The 15,876-nt window shown below is 34.1% G+C and overlaps 1 protein-coding gene across 1 annotated transcript in view; it reads right to left on the bottom strand.

Annotated features, from left to right (window-relative positions):
- The window catches only part of RYR2 (ryanodine receptor 2), a gene marked incomplete at its 5' end in the record, with an annotated part of 392,755 nt that overhangs the window by 41,755 nt on the left and 335,124 nt on the right, over positions 1-15,876 (bottom strand). Inside the window, 6 exons of the mRNA XM_082048672.1 lie at positions 802-878; positions 2,829-2,908; positions 4,045-4,144; positions 14,108-14,161; positions 14,304-14,355; positions 14,946-15,049. Of these exons, the coding sequence (XP_081904798.1) occupies positions 802-878; positions 2,829-2,908; positions 4,045-4,144; positions 14,108-14,161; positions 14,304-14,355; positions 14,946-15,049 (467 nt within the window). The remainder of the gene's footprint in view (positions 1-801; positions 879-2,828; positions 2,909-4,044; positions 4,145-14,107; positions 14,162-14,303; positions 14,356-14,945; positions 15,050-15,876) is intronic.

Here is a 15,876-nt window from a genome sequence, read left to right on the forward strand (position 1 = left end):
GTCTTCTAGCCATGGATACCTTTCTTCATAAGCAAGAGTATTTATGGAAGTCAGATGAATGTAGATAAACTACAGCAAGAGTTCTGCTGTTGAGAAACTTCACTATTTCAAAATGAAACCTGGCCAAAGATAGTGTTAAGAAAAAATGACCTAACATGGTACCCTTGACATAACAGAAGATTGAAACAGTTGGTCCAGGAAACCATTAAACCCCTTTTCTTCCTATGGTTTATGTTCATTAATATGTTATTTATTGATATGGTTTATTCTTAGAAATTATATAGAAAATATTTAAATATATATTTGTATATACGAATTCAATATAAACTGTCAAAAACCATGAACAGACAAAAAAGTTACAGTACCACTGCAGTTTATCTCATTCCTTTTTCTCCCTTCTAAGTCCTATTAATATTTCTAACAAAGCTGAGTTTTCCCCAAGTCTCTATGATTCATTAACATTGATCACTAACATGTTCTCTGCCAGATTACAGGATACCTCCAGAGTTAAGAAATCGCCCCTGAGGAATGCTCCAAAGTCCGATGGTCTTTTTTTCTAGCATATCTCAAGTAGACACAAATGACAAATACTTGCAAAATGAGCTTTTTTACTGAAGTAGATACACATCATATGAAGATTTTCAAACCATGAGCACCACCTTGTCCTTTACCCCAAATCTAGAACATTACAGTCCCCACATGCTGTTTGCAAAAAGTATGTAGAGGATCTTTTCAAAACTATAAATCCTGTGGAATAAAACATAAATATGAAATAAACTTTTAAAGTAGATATTTTCTTACCTACAGGACTGCATAAGACCAGCAAGGCTTTGAAAGAATCCCACATCCTTTTTATCCTTGAGGTAGTCAAGCATTTTCTGCAGTAAACACAAATTATTTATGCAGAGAATTAATGTTTATACTATGTGTTAATTTAGTTTACTTAATATTATATAGTTTCTAGATTACTCATGATGCTGGTATTTTGAAATATCTCTATTATTTACAAATTAGATAAAAGTCTTGCAGAGAAAAATCCAGTTATCGAAAGTTAAAAGAACATTTAATACTCATGTCCTTTACAGAAAAGAACGTCATCCAACTTCGATATTCCTTCGTAAAACATAGTAACTAAAGTCAGCAAGGTCAGCAGAATTTACTGTTTAATACAAATACAATTTTGACACTACTAGGCCTCCAATTTGTATTGACACTATAGCATTTCAGCACTGGACTGGGCTTGCCATGACATCAGATTTTTTTAGATTATTTTAGCTGCAACAGCATGTTAGTAGTCATGTGAATATTTTTAAAATTTGTTTTAGCTTTATTGTAATATGTAAAACCTATCTGGTAATAGATTACCATAACAAGAAGTTATTCAGTGGAGTGAACTCTGATTCTGGAATGTAGTTAGTGTGTTGTTGAGTGAAGATATAGGATGATACCTGTATCTCAGTTGTGAACAAAACCCACAATGCTCAAAGATAAGTCTTAGTAGGAATGCTACAAGAATTCATGGTGTGAATGAGGTAACCTCCGAAATGAAAGATCACATAAGCAGAAAGTATTAACAAAATGTATCAGCATAACCCCAAGTAGACCCAAGATCACAGAAAAGGAATACCCCCATCAACACCACCATACTAATCAGAGCAAAGAACTCCAGGTGATGACAACTTTTCAAAACCATTTTTGTACCTCTCCCCCCACCCATACCATTCTTCACAAGGAAGACTGAGGAGTTCATCTTAAGACCTAAAGGAAAATCGGAAAGGTAAGCATAACACCAGAGAAAATGTGTAGAAATGAGGCAACTGAAAAAATAGTAATTATAACTGCATTACTGATGCTTTTGTAAGTATGTAATGTGACTAGTAGTATTAGTATTATTGTAACCATACTAATAACTGTTTCCTACATTCTGATTAGTTAAGACTTTATCAAATAATTTTTAAAATTAGGTTGTAGATTAGATTACAAATTTAGATTACATAATTATATACAAATGCAAATATACAAATCCTAAGCAATCTATTATCATGACATCACTGGTAATGGTTCAAGCCAATACTTTTCTGCACAATTTGTGGTCTTTCTGGTCAATGGTAGCCCCTGAAAAGATCATTATTTTTGGCTGCACTCAGCTGCTTCAGTGGTTGCTTAACTTGGGATCTTAACTGTTCCCAGTTGTCAGTATTCTTCAAACTGTCCTACAGCGATGTAGTAATGGCAGGTATGAAGCCTTCTGGACTCTGGAATCTTCAACTAGTAAAGAACACTGAATATACTATCAGGTACTTCTCTTCAACGGTGCAGAAAACTGTAAACATATCAGACTTGCCCACTGCTCACCACATTTTCTTACTATAGATTAATAAATAAAGTTTGACTTCACTCCTTTTATCACCAAGACTCTCCATGCCATAAGCTAAGGACTTCTGAAATTCTGTAATTTTTTTGGTGAAGACTGAGGTCAGCAATTTTGCTCTACTGGGTACAGGACAATGGCAATCTCCCAAGAAATCCTTCAGTCCCACAGAATTCTTGTAGAAGTTAATGATTTAACATAAAATTTCCCCTTTTCAGCTGAATTGCAAACCAGTTTTCTTTTAGCCTTGTATTCTGCAGATTAACTAAATGTATACAAATAAATACCTATCTAGCAACCAAGATACTTTTGTACACTATTTTCTTCTTGGAATGAGAGTCAGGATAAAGCGCATCTGACAAATAGTCACATTACATAATGTACCGCTACAATAATAACGACCATTGTGTAATTATCTATACTAACTAGGATGGGTGAAAATAAATCAGTACCTTACCTGTTGAACGGTAGAATTTCCTCCATTTAAGATGGCAATCCCTAGCTTTAGGGTAGCTGCAACCATTGGCCCCATCTCACCTTAAAATTATTTTAAAATATAATTTTAGATTATATTTAAAACCAAGAATTTTCTATTAACCTACCTGTAAAATGACTTAACTGGTAATTTATCAGGAGAGGCCTTTTTGTTTCTTTTGTAAAACAGACCTGTTTTGCTTTCACGATCTCTAGAGCGACCTAATATCTTCCTGAGTGCCTACAGACATAGTGCAGTGTGCAATAGCACACAAAACAAGCAAGATATAAGACAGGAAGAACTGAACTTAATGAATATAAGCCATGTTTCATTCCCAAGAGCAGGAGTGTCAAACTCATTTTCACCGGGGGCCATATCAGCCTCACAGTTGCCTTCAAAGGGCTGAATGTAAGTTTAGCACTGTATACATGTAACTACTCCTATATTTATACAGTCCTAAAATTACATTCAGCCCTTCAAAGGCAACTGAGAGGCTGATGTGGCCCCCGATGAAAAAGAGTTTGACACCCCTGCCCTAGAGCATTCAACAGTTGATTAAAGGCTGGGTGCACAATTTTAAGCTAGCTTTCAAGTTTTACAATATGTCTTCTCTGCATGCCAACCTAAATATTTTTCCTGTTTCTTCAGAAAAAGACAGTGATCCAAAGCATTTAGTTACAGCAACTGAAATTTGTAAACAGCAACTTTTAAAACACCACTACTCTAGAAACAAATCACAGAACAGACAATGAAACCATCAAACCTTAGAGTAAGATGGTGTCTAAGGGACAAATGCATCACTTACGCTTCCAAAATGTTTTATCAAAGTACACCAATAAAGTAGTTATTTGGGGAATGGCAGGGGAAAATAGAAAAGGGCCAAAGTCTACACCTACTTCAAAACTGTACACACCCCAGAATTTGGGGGCCTTTCTCTCGTGTACTACTAAATCTATGATTTTTTTAACACTTCCTCTCAACTATCATTAGGAATAAAAATAATTATGATAATAACTTCATGAGAATTATTCATAACACTTTTCTGGATCAGCTGTCAATAATTTTTGAAACTTTGGGTGCATTTTGAAAGCAAACCTTATTGCCAAACATCTGCAGGCTTTGCCCAAGAAGAATTACAGTAAATCCAAAGATCATTAGAAATAAGGTTTAATACATCATCTACTCAACAAAACATTACCTTTACTTGCACTGATTGTCTGCAGAACCATCTCAGCAGCACCCCGGTCATGCAGTCTGGCTTGTTGATACAGAAGTTTTTGCTTCTCCATTTCTTTTTCCTGAATAAAAGTTCCAGTCATTTAAGATGAGGACTTCAGTTACTATCAGTTCGCCAAAGGTTTTTGGTTTTCTCTTAGTATATGGGCTCTATGGCAACATCATGGACCATTTTAATACATACAATGCTACTGAACAAATATTTAACATGTTCAAGCAATATTCTCCCCTTGATATTTTTCTTTAATATGCTTTTAGCAGTTAATCTGAAAAGAGTTATCTCAATTGTAAATCATTAGGTTAATTCAAAGCCCATATTCAAAATATATATACTGCATCTATCAAACTTGCACTTTTGTGCTGTGTTTTTGTGCAACAGTTCATACTCTTAATATTCTTCTATAGAGTGACCATAACTTCATACTGCTCAGTATGCGTCTCTTGAGTTGCAAGTTGTTGCTGAACACCAGAGTAACAGAAGCATCTCGGATTTTTTTTCAAAGCATCTCATTATATTACAATATAGATTGCCCACCCTACCAACAGAATATTTGATAGAATACACTGTGCTTTTATATTTTGCACTCTCTAGCGGCAACAAACGATACTGCATGGCGTTGCTTGAGCAATGGTGAAGTTTGTTCTTTATAATTTAAACTACTACTGAAAACATAAAGAAGAACATAAAGAGCAAACATAAAGGCACAGTTCATTCCAGATGAGTTTGAAATTTCACCAAGTTAATTGAAGTTTGCTGGAGAATTAAGGATGACTAAGCAGTATAAGTTGCAAAATGGAAGTTGCATAGAGCCCTATGACAGTGCGTCCATCGGATGGCGTGGCAAAAAGCTTACTCAAAAGGAACATGACACAATCAGTTAGTATCATGTCCAGAACCACAACGCCCAAAACATGTATGACCTAAAAGCAGGAACAGCTGCAGCAGAAGTAGCCAGAATGACAGCTTTGCTGCCATAAACTTTCCATCCAAGTTACGGAAAAAAGACATTGGAAGATGGAAGAGGTTTAAAAAATGAAGGCTTGCTAAATAGAGGGTATGAATAATAAATTAAAAAAAGAAGAGGTAAAAAAGATAATATGTTCAAATGAATGAAAAAGAAACCTTTAACTCAAAAGCAAACCAACACAGACATTTATGCTGTTACCAGAGAGTTCTCGCCGAGGCTGGCAAATTTGTTTCTTAAATCTTTGATAATATCGTGCTGCGGAAACAAAATTCATCAGGGTGTTTTTTTTCACACTATTAGCTCTCCTGTGGTTAAATTGTATCTTTTTTCTTTAAATTATGTGACAGATCTAGATGGAGGCACAAAAAGGAAAAAAAAATATGGCAGCTTTGCTTCATATTGAGCCATGCTAAGGTTTGAAAGTTTTGCCTTCATGTTTAAACCTCTTCCTGGGAGTTCAACAAAAACAAAACAGAAACATACACACACGCACACACACACACAACACACACACAAACCACCAGAAAATCATGACATCACAGGTTGAATATAGCTACAAGAAAATATTTTCATTTGCTTCAGAAGCCACTGAAAATTGCTTAGTGTTTCTTCTTAAAAAAAACTGTTTCCTATTTCTAGTTGCTTTTAGTTTTAGACCCAACAATATTCCATTGCAAAGTTTATTATTCACTTTCGTTCACAAGCCTAACATCCACTACACTACTGTCATTATATAATTATTTTTCTATAAGTCTAATAACCTACAGACTCAAAGAATGGGTACACTCACTTCTTGCAATAGCACTACAGAAGAAGAGTAGAAACAGACAATGCCAAACAGCTTTTTCATCACACTCTTTGAAAGCAGAGACTCAAACATTTTCTACTTCGTGGTGGTTTTTTTTTTAAATCATTACAAGTAAGCATATGCCAAAAACACACATTGCGTGAAACCACAAGTTTTAGCTCAAATATGTAGGCAACAAACTTGCAAAAACTAAATAGGAACTTTAGCTGACAAGTGCACCACTGAAATTGTTTATTTTCTCATAATCCATACAAAGAATGATTCTTGGACTATCCCTTGGAGCTAAGCCCTACGGAGAGGTTTGTTTGCTGCTAAACTGACAGCCACAGAGCACATGCTTATGATCCAGCTTCTACAGAGCACTGTTTGTTGTTTTTTGTTTGTCTGTTGGTTTAATGTGAAATTATGAAATATTTGAAGAGTAAACAGAAAAAAAAATATGTAAAGGGAAGAAATTACTTTCAACTCAACTATTCTAAGATGAATGCTTCTCTTTTGAATTGTCTCCATATTTCGTATTTTCCAAGACCCCTCTTTAGTCCACAGAAAAAAATCCAATTAGACAGGTCTTACACTGGCAAAATGTCTGTTAATTTTGAGTACAAGCTATGTATTTAAATAAAACACCAAGTATTGAAGCAGAATCTTTATCTATATATTCATATATATATATATATATATATATATATATATCTTTTATACATTAAGCCTTTGAGCTCAATACCTGCTGGTTTATGCTCTATAAATAAAGTTGAATTTTTCCTAAATCACTAATTTTGGAACTCACCAGCTCTAAAATGTGTATACATAAAATGTAAACATAATACATTACAATTTCTGAAGATTAAATATGCAGAATTTTAAGAGTGTTAGAGGAGTTTATTTTATCAAATACACTTTCCATATTACCTAAATAAATATTTAAATCCCTGCAATTTCACACTTATGTTTCTGCTTCTGCTGAAAGTTTCACTCCCAAAAGATTTTATTTCTAGTTGAAAAGTAATTTTTAACTAGCTGATATTATATCCATTATTAGTATACCTCATTGAGTTGAAGTATCCTTTCTATATCAAAACCTGTCATTACCCAGATTATCATACAACGAAAGGAATTATTTTTAAAATAAAGTACTTGCAGCAAAACACAAGAAAGGTAAACAAGAAATATAGAGACTATTAAACTCCCAGCACATAAAACAATTAAAATACAATTAATCTCAAAAGAGGATCTCATAATTAATGAATAGCCATTCTAAAGTCATTTCTCTGCCACCTGTTGTGCTTCTTTGTTCTATGTACTCTTCTATAGTTTAGGAATACTGACATTGTCTCAGTTCCAGGCATTTTTAAGACTTGTATCATCAGCTGTTACTTGTATGGTACAAGTAAATAACTCCAAAAATACTTTAAAGTGGTGTCTAGGTATCATCACTAGAAATGATAAATAGATTCAGAAATTAACTACCATATTCTTAGATACATGCAGTCAGTGGTAGTCTGTTAGCAATTTTTTAATTTCCTTAAAACTACAGCTATTTATTTTGAATGTAATAATTCTTTACAAGACTTTAGAACACCAGCTGACTTCCTGTAGTAGAGGATTTAGTAAATATTATTAAGTAAACATATGCTTTTATTTACTCTCTCTTAATGACTTCATAAAATCTGAAAATATTCCCTGCATTCACCTTTATGACTGCTGGTGCTAGAAAAATTAAAATAATAAAAATAAAACATAGCTAGGAAAAACATGTATGCAAAAAGGGCTCTTTTGATTTGATCAGCTGTAAACAACATTCAGCTTCCTTGGGCATTAGCCTAAGTATTTTGTAATACGGTGAGGTGAGAGGAAAGGAAGCAACATTGATCTAAAAAGCATCTGGGAAAAAAGGAAATTGAAGAGGAACATACCATCTTATACACAATTTTTTAATAAATTTCAGATAATATAACAAAAAGCTCTTCTATGTTTTGTAATATAATAGCTAAAAAGACACAATTATTATAGTAATCATTAATCAAAAATTTATTGTATTCAAACTGATATTCAGAGAAATAGGTACTCGTGTTTTTCTGACTCTCCCCAGTAAAAAATGCCTGGGAGAAACAAAATTTATCATGTCATAGCATCAGATTTTATGCCATACATATGTTACTCAATATCAATAGTCAGCATGAAAATCTGCATGGGTACAAAGTAACGGTTGTTTTATCAACATTATATTTCACATTTGCTAGCATTTGAATAAAATACATTAAAAACTTTAATGTTATACTAGAAATATATTTTGTACATACAATATATAGTTAAAAATATACTAAAAAAATATTGATCTGTGTTAAAATAAAAATAAATCTGAGGTACAAATTCACAGGAATAAAGATATCATGAAAGACAACCTTCACTATACATTTTATTTTGTTTTCATTAAAATGTCCCAATTTCAGCTTGCAGCGATATCTTTACTGATGTCATCTTGTTTGCACTGTTATTCAGTTACACCCTCCTCCCTGGCAAGAGTTCCTGTCCTTTAACTCTCTGTAGTCGTTAAACTCCCTCCCTGGCAAGAAAGGTACTTTAGTTTCCTACATACTGCCTCCATACTCTTGGCATGCTGATGAGGTCACCCAAGATACCCATTTCTATTCTGTGATCAGTCAACATATTCACTCCTGTTTAAGCAGAAAGGGACTGACAAAGTCTTGAGTCTCTAGAAGGAAATTGGATGACTTTCAAACCTGCATATTCTGACTTTACAATTTTTTTCTCCAACATTACATAGCTATAAAATTGCCCATTACTTTCAAGCTGTATCACCCTTTCTTGTTTAAAGTTGGGTGACAAATTTACATATTTGAAATAGCTGACATAGTTGTCTAACTCTCTATAGGAATGATTAAAAAAAAAGGGTAATCGATCATTTGTAACATTCTACTATGACTGGAATTTGCTAGAGCAGCAAATCTTATGTACAGGGCTAAGTTTGACAAGATTATTACCTAATTACTGCATTAAAAATAAAAAAAGAACCCAGATGCTACAAATTGTAACTTAATCATTACAATGTATTTGTTCTTCAAAGTACATCACTCCTTCACCCCAGGACTGCCAAAGGCCCTGCCTTACACAGATCTCAGCCAGTTCTGTTGTGCTACAGCAGTGACGCGTGGCGCGCCAGCTGATGTGTGAGCTGAAAGCCAGGGCAGATGGATGCCTGGGAGTCCTCTTGAGAAGTACCACACTAATACTGGTATAAGCAGCAGAAATGTAGTGGGAAGAAATGCTGATAAACGCAGAAGATGGGAAGCAGCCAGAGGACACAATAAAAGATCTTAAAAAAGAGTCTTAGATCATAATTTATAATTAAGCCCTTGAACTGAAACCCAAAGAAAAGCCTGGGTTTATTATTCACTTTGTAGAAAAGATTCTGTACAGGACTTTTGCAGCACATTTTCCATAGTCAAAGGGAAATTGTTCATATAGCGCAAAGCAGCTTTGCCAAATAGGCAAGAAACTGAAATAGGAGATGACCTGATAATAAAGAAGGCACCGTCCTTATGTTATTGATATTTTTTTAACTGGATTAAAGACTTTTTTTTTTTTTTTTTTGCATACAATAAAACACAAAACAACAACAACAGCAGCAACAGAAAAGTTACTGATGGAAATAGGGTGGTGGGAGCACAAGGAGGAAAAATAAACAGGGTCCTGGCATCAACAAATTGCACAATATCAACATCATTGGTATGTAAGACAGAACAAGAGAACTCTACTACCCTTATGACAACATGTGAAAACAGATCAAATCTTACTTAACCTTAGGACTGTGTTTTTGTAACAGATGTATAAAAGACTTATCCTGTAGTTACGGATAGTGAAACCACGTATTAGGTTGCATCCATTCCATTATGGGTAGGAAAAACTAATGAGAAATGCATTTTTGCATACTAATTGGAATGTTTAATTACTAAGAACTGATGAATTGATCATGCAGTATGATCTTAATTTGTATCATTCTTTGACAGAAATAGGTACTTTTTAAAAATACAGGGTATATGGTCAACCTATTTATGCAGGCTTTGTGACAGTGACAGATAACAGCGACCATCTCTGAGCTTGCATTATTTGTATGTACTGAAACTTTCAAGTCTTTTGGTGTGTAAGATAAGTGACAGCACAATGTACAATTTTGAGAAAAATCTAGTGAATACAAAAGTCTGTCAACCAGTTGCTATCGGTAACAGAGATGAAGAAAACTGACATAGGAAGCTCTATCTCCTCCATTCATTTTCTTTCCGTGAACAGCCAATTTAAACCAAATTATTTTAAAAAGATGAGTTAAGTTTTGATTCATTTTTCTGAGTTCCCATTCTATATGTATTTAGAGCACATCAATATATGGCAAACCAGTAGAGTTGAACGCAGGAACCAATCTGCATTCAGCTAGTGAAACACTTTGATGCGAAAGAATCTCCTATCAGATATTATCAAGGGGGACACTGACACCAACTCTACAAGGAGTCAGTTTAACATTCTGTTCAGTATGATAGAAAGCTAATTTACCAGACAAAAGGCAAGGAGCAAAGATAGTCATAATAATTCAAAGCAAATAATCGTAAGCAAGTGTAGTCAGGCTCATAGTAATGTACAGACAACTTTATTGTGGGTTTATATTGTGACCTCCCTACTGGCCACATAGTGATCCCAATACAGATTATTTGTACAAAAATGAGACTGCACTGCATGAGATGTGGCTATGAAAATTGCCAATAAAATACATTTGTTTTTCTCACATTCTAAGCTTTTCCAAAGGTCTCTGTTGCTCTGACTGAAAAGATTCGGGACTTCAAACATCGCACATTTTTCAAGTCTAGGGGAGCGGTAGAGTTTTATTCCCATACAAATTGAACAGTCAGTCATACAAATTTGAATCAGTCACATGCATACAGAGCACAGAATAAAAGAATTGCCTTCGACATTGGACACTGAGATAGATTGGCAGAAAGAAAAGAACACACAAATGCAGACACACATGCACACACACAGCTGGCATATATAGTCTCACATCTTTACAACTGTTTCCTGTCATGCATGAATGAAGGATTATTTATTCTTGTGGGGTTGTTTTGTTTTGTTTTTTCTTTTAAAATAAAACTTCTCAATCAGCAAGACAGAAAATTTTCTATGGAGCATATAGCATTTAGTGTATGGTAACCAGGTAGGCAGAGTGATAGACATGTAGTATTCGAATAGCTGAATTAATGGAAGGAATAAAGAAGAAATGATACTATGAGACTGCTTATATACTTCCTTTGGGGCTTTGTAATATGTAATTTCTGAGTTTGGCAATTACAATACCTTTTAAACAATTTTTTGGGAGGCTGTGTGATGGCATCCATCTTCCAGGATAATGCCTTTATGTTATGAAGGTGAAACAGATTTGTGCCAACTTTTGAAGGAGTAAGAGTGAAGTTAATCCTGGAACACATCTTCTCTTTCCACAACTCTACAGGAAGCTCTTTGTTTCGTGAACTGATTGTTAACAGAATAGCTAGCAAACAAAACACCAAAACCATCTTGCTCTTTTCAATGGAGAATGCTATAGTTGTTCCTATATTGCCACAGGCAAGGAACTTTGCAGCTACTGACTGGAGTCTGACCATCAGCTAAATTTGTGCATTCCAAGTCTCAAGCAAGTCTTCTTTACTTAGTCTAGCTGCCATTAGCCACAGCACGAAGCACTACATTTAAACACCTCAGAACTAAAAATTAACTACCCCACACACTATACCTCCTCTGAGAACATCAACATTGCAGGGCTATCAGCAAGCAGTTTGAGCCAACAATGGGAACTGAGACTTGTACTTGCATGAAGTTGGTAAGTAGGCTGGTGCTTAAGCCATGAGTCACCTTCTAGAAACAAATGGTGAGACTTTCATGATGAGACACAAAAGGTTGTGTAAGAAATTTAGTCAAAAAAGAAAAAAATTAACACTGTGAAATTTCAGAGCTGTTGCCTCTATGCTTTCAGAGAAAACATGGAACAACTAGGAATCACTTCAGGTATGGAGTAGCTATGGAGTTTCTATCAAATACTATCACAATGAAGGCTAAGGACTCAGTCTGTTCCAAAGGAACTGAATCACAGACAAACTATTATATAATTGACGCTCTCTGTGAAAAATGTTGGAAAAAGCATTCTACTTCTGTATCAGAAATGCATGTCTGCTAAGATAAAGAAGAAAACTCGAACTGCTTTCCCTTAAGAGACAAATAAATTATTTTAATTATTCAAATTAAGTCATGACCAGAAAGAAGATAACTGATGCACAAAAGGCAAGAGGAAAACAATATGCACAAGCCAAATGACACTCTGTTTTCCCCAAAATGGCAATGCAACTTTTAATGATATATTTTCTATAAATAATTCCTGGAGTATTTTAAAAGACTTTGTGCACAAGAAGCGTTTGGTAGAGATGTCATGCTGGAACTGAAATGTTAAAAATGTTTAAGACCCTTTAGTTGAACTTATCCAAGATGTTGGGCCTAAAAGTCACAGAATCAGACCCAGACAAATACACACATATTTTTTTTGTTTTACCTTGCTGCGTTGTGATCCTGTCACCTTAAGGAAGGGCAAGGACAAGAAGCGAAATAGCAATAAGAAAAAGAAGTCCAAAATTTTTTTCTGCAGGTGACTGACACAAACACAAAACTGTCTTTTGAACTGATTAACACATCATCTGAACGTAAGTTTCATAGCTACAAAAAATAATCATGAAAAATGAATAGGATCTTCTCTCAAAAGATAAAGTTGAATGCTGAACAAAGAACTTGTTATAATTTAGATAAGGAGCACCAATAAATCCCTTACTGATAAATTTGTTCATCCACCTCAACGACATACTATTTATAAATTTTCACGTTTATAAGCACATGATTTTTGATAGTTAACAAGCATGCACGGGCTAACTAAAAAAAAAAAAACAAACAAAAAACAACCAACCAACCCTCCCTCCAACCCCGCAGAAAACCCCAAAACCAACCAAACAAAAAAACCCACAAACCAACAAAAATCCCCACAACACACCATCACACTGAAATTTGGATTCATTCTTAGATATTTACCAAAACACAGAAATTTATATATTATGTGAGTTGCAACTCAACTGGACTAGAACTTCTGAGTGACTGAAAAGAATTTGGTATTGGTATTCTTTCTGATTTCTGTATACAGCCAAATAGGGAATATATACTTAAATAATTCAGTGCTATCTCATGCAGCAGCATCATGTAGAAAACGTACAGAATATCTCATGTACACAAAACAATGGGAGTAAAAATAAATATGCTCCAAAACACTCCTCAAAGTCAAAACAATCAATATATTTAGAAATACTTTTAAGAACTAATACAACCATGCATTTCATGTTTCTGTGTTTTAGTAAATATATTAAATATAAGCATTAATTGATTTGAAAGATAAGAAATTTTAATTTATTTTAGCATGTAATAATTCTGACATTACAGTATGAAAAATATTAACAAGCTAATTCCCTCAGTGCCCCTCAGAACAGATGCATTTCTTGTAAACTCCATTTCATTAATGGAAGAAGAGAGACAGATCCCAGGACAAACAGATGACAAGGACTCAACTTTTACTCTTATAATAAACTCATATGTGTTTCCTTATACAGTGATGACAACTGAAATCTCAACATTGAACAACAATAAAAACAGATTCCCTATTCTAAACATAAGAAAACACTTGGTAATATTGATGAATAAAAGCTCAACTTTTACTTTTACACATATGTGAATGTAAAAATACAGTGTAAATTACTGGTATTTGATGTAAAATACTACTGCATAAAGCAGTATTATTTCAGTATTTTAACCATTCAAACTGAAGGTGGGATGTGATACTTTACAAGACAAATTGACTTCCGGAATAATTTATTATCCATACTATTTCTCTTCAACAACTGCAAAGTTAGTCAATCATATAAACATGTACAATCTGTTAAATTATTCTCTATGTACTCTTATATTATGTGTTAGTACATATGCTTTTGGTTTACTACTATGAATCTGGTGAATCATATCTGCCAATCCAGTTTCTGACATGCAGTTCACTGGCATAATAAGCTGCAGTAAGCCATGAACCAAGAAACACAAATGTCAGTTGGAAGCTATGAAAAAATGTCTAATATGACAGGAAAAACAAAACAGAAGTATAATCTTACTTCAAAACTCTTCACTTCTTCTTCACCATCGTCATCTTCTTCATCATGGCAGCTCTGATACCATGTAGAAAGAAAACATTTACTGGTAAGTGGCAGGGGAGCTAACCCTCAGTTTGCTTGACGCATAATTTGTCTTGATCTTCTTCATTAATATTATTTAAGCAGAAAATATGCAAAAGACAGCCAAAAAAGTTACCTTTGCCATAATATCAGCATAAGCCATATACAGGAAATCTTCTTCTAATTTGCTGGTTAATAGAGAGAAGGGAAAATGAGGAAGATTAGAGCCATTACAGTAGAACTGGAGCTCAAAAATATTTTTAAGCATCTTAAAAATATTTGAAAGCATTTCTATGCTCATAATTAATTACTAAAGTCTTTTTGGAAAGTGAGTATTTTATTAACTAATATAAACTGAAAAGTAAAGCCAGATATAAACACAGTGTGCACCTTCCAATGAAGAAAACATTTGGGTTTTTTTTCCATTATACCTAAAACATACTCATATTTCACAGTCAAAATATAACTGTCAATAGGTAACACAGACAGAAGGACAAGCATAATAAGTCCTGAACACAGCATCCATAACTGTGAAAAAGTGTACAGGGGCACCTATCTCTCTGCAGAAAACTCCTTACATCTCATTATAAGCCATGTTAAAATCCATTTACATACCTCAGGCTACAGAGGTTTCAGTCTTAACTCAAACTCACCATATGTACATATCACATGTTTTGGCCTAGCCTGTGCAATCAGACTTGAACAGAGACATGAATAACTTCAAATACAGGAATCTGAAAATCTGCACACACTCTGCAGTCTCTCACACCATCCCTACCATTTTTCAGTTAAGGCTGTTCGACTGAATAGTAGAATAAGTTGATGTAAAGGATCAACTCTTTTAAGGCTTTCATCTTCTTCCGGTGGTTCCTCCCCAGGTTTCTTTAGGGAAAAAAGATTTTAAAAGTATATTCAATTTTCTATATGGAAAAATGTTTTCTTCTGTACAATTTATTAAACATTAAATATTCACATATGTAATTTTGACTTGGACAACCAGAAGGAAACAAGTTCCAAGCAAAGTATGAAAACCCTGAATCCCGACTGTTAATGAACATGAAGACTACAAGGATAATAGCATTTGCAAAGCTTTGGATTTCCTCTCCTCATAAAAATTAACCTTCTTCCCTTGATTCTGAAAATATCTTCAATCTTTTACTGCTGGTATCCAGAATGAGTGGTAACCAGATGCCAATATTTGCTACTATATTTTCTGTTCCTCTTTTATGTTTACAAGGTTCATCAGCTAAAAATTAGAATTCTCTGTTCCAGGTCTTATGTCAGGTATAATTTTCACTGAAGAACTCTGAGAGGTTTTGAGGGAAATAGTTTTAGACAGAAGGGGCTATAGCAACCAAAACCAGTAATGCTGGCAGAATGAAAAATTTTAGAGGACAACAAATCAATAATATATAAAAATATGACATAAAATTCGATTATATATAAATAGTTTTTTCATATGGTTATTTTGCTTTCATGTTTAGATAGCTCTAGTTAGTTCACTCTAAATGAAAAATGTAGTCCTAAATACTATAATGGGATCCAACAAAGCAGTGTTTTGAAAAGAAGCTATACAAAATCTGTCCTCTCACTTCTTGTCTTTTGCCAAAAGAGATTTCAGAAATAAAGTTTTGCATATCAAGTTATTCACAAAATTGCTTCATCCAGACATATTTTTCTACAAAGCAACTGCATTGATAATATTGCAC

The sequence above is a fragment of the Streptopelia decaocto genome, assembly GCF_964273445.1.
Source record: "Streptopelia decaocto genome assembly, chromosome: 3".
NCBI classification, from domain to species: domain Eukaryota; kingdom Metazoa; phylum Chordata; class Aves; order Columbiformes; family Columbidae; genus Streptopelia; species Streptopelia decaocto.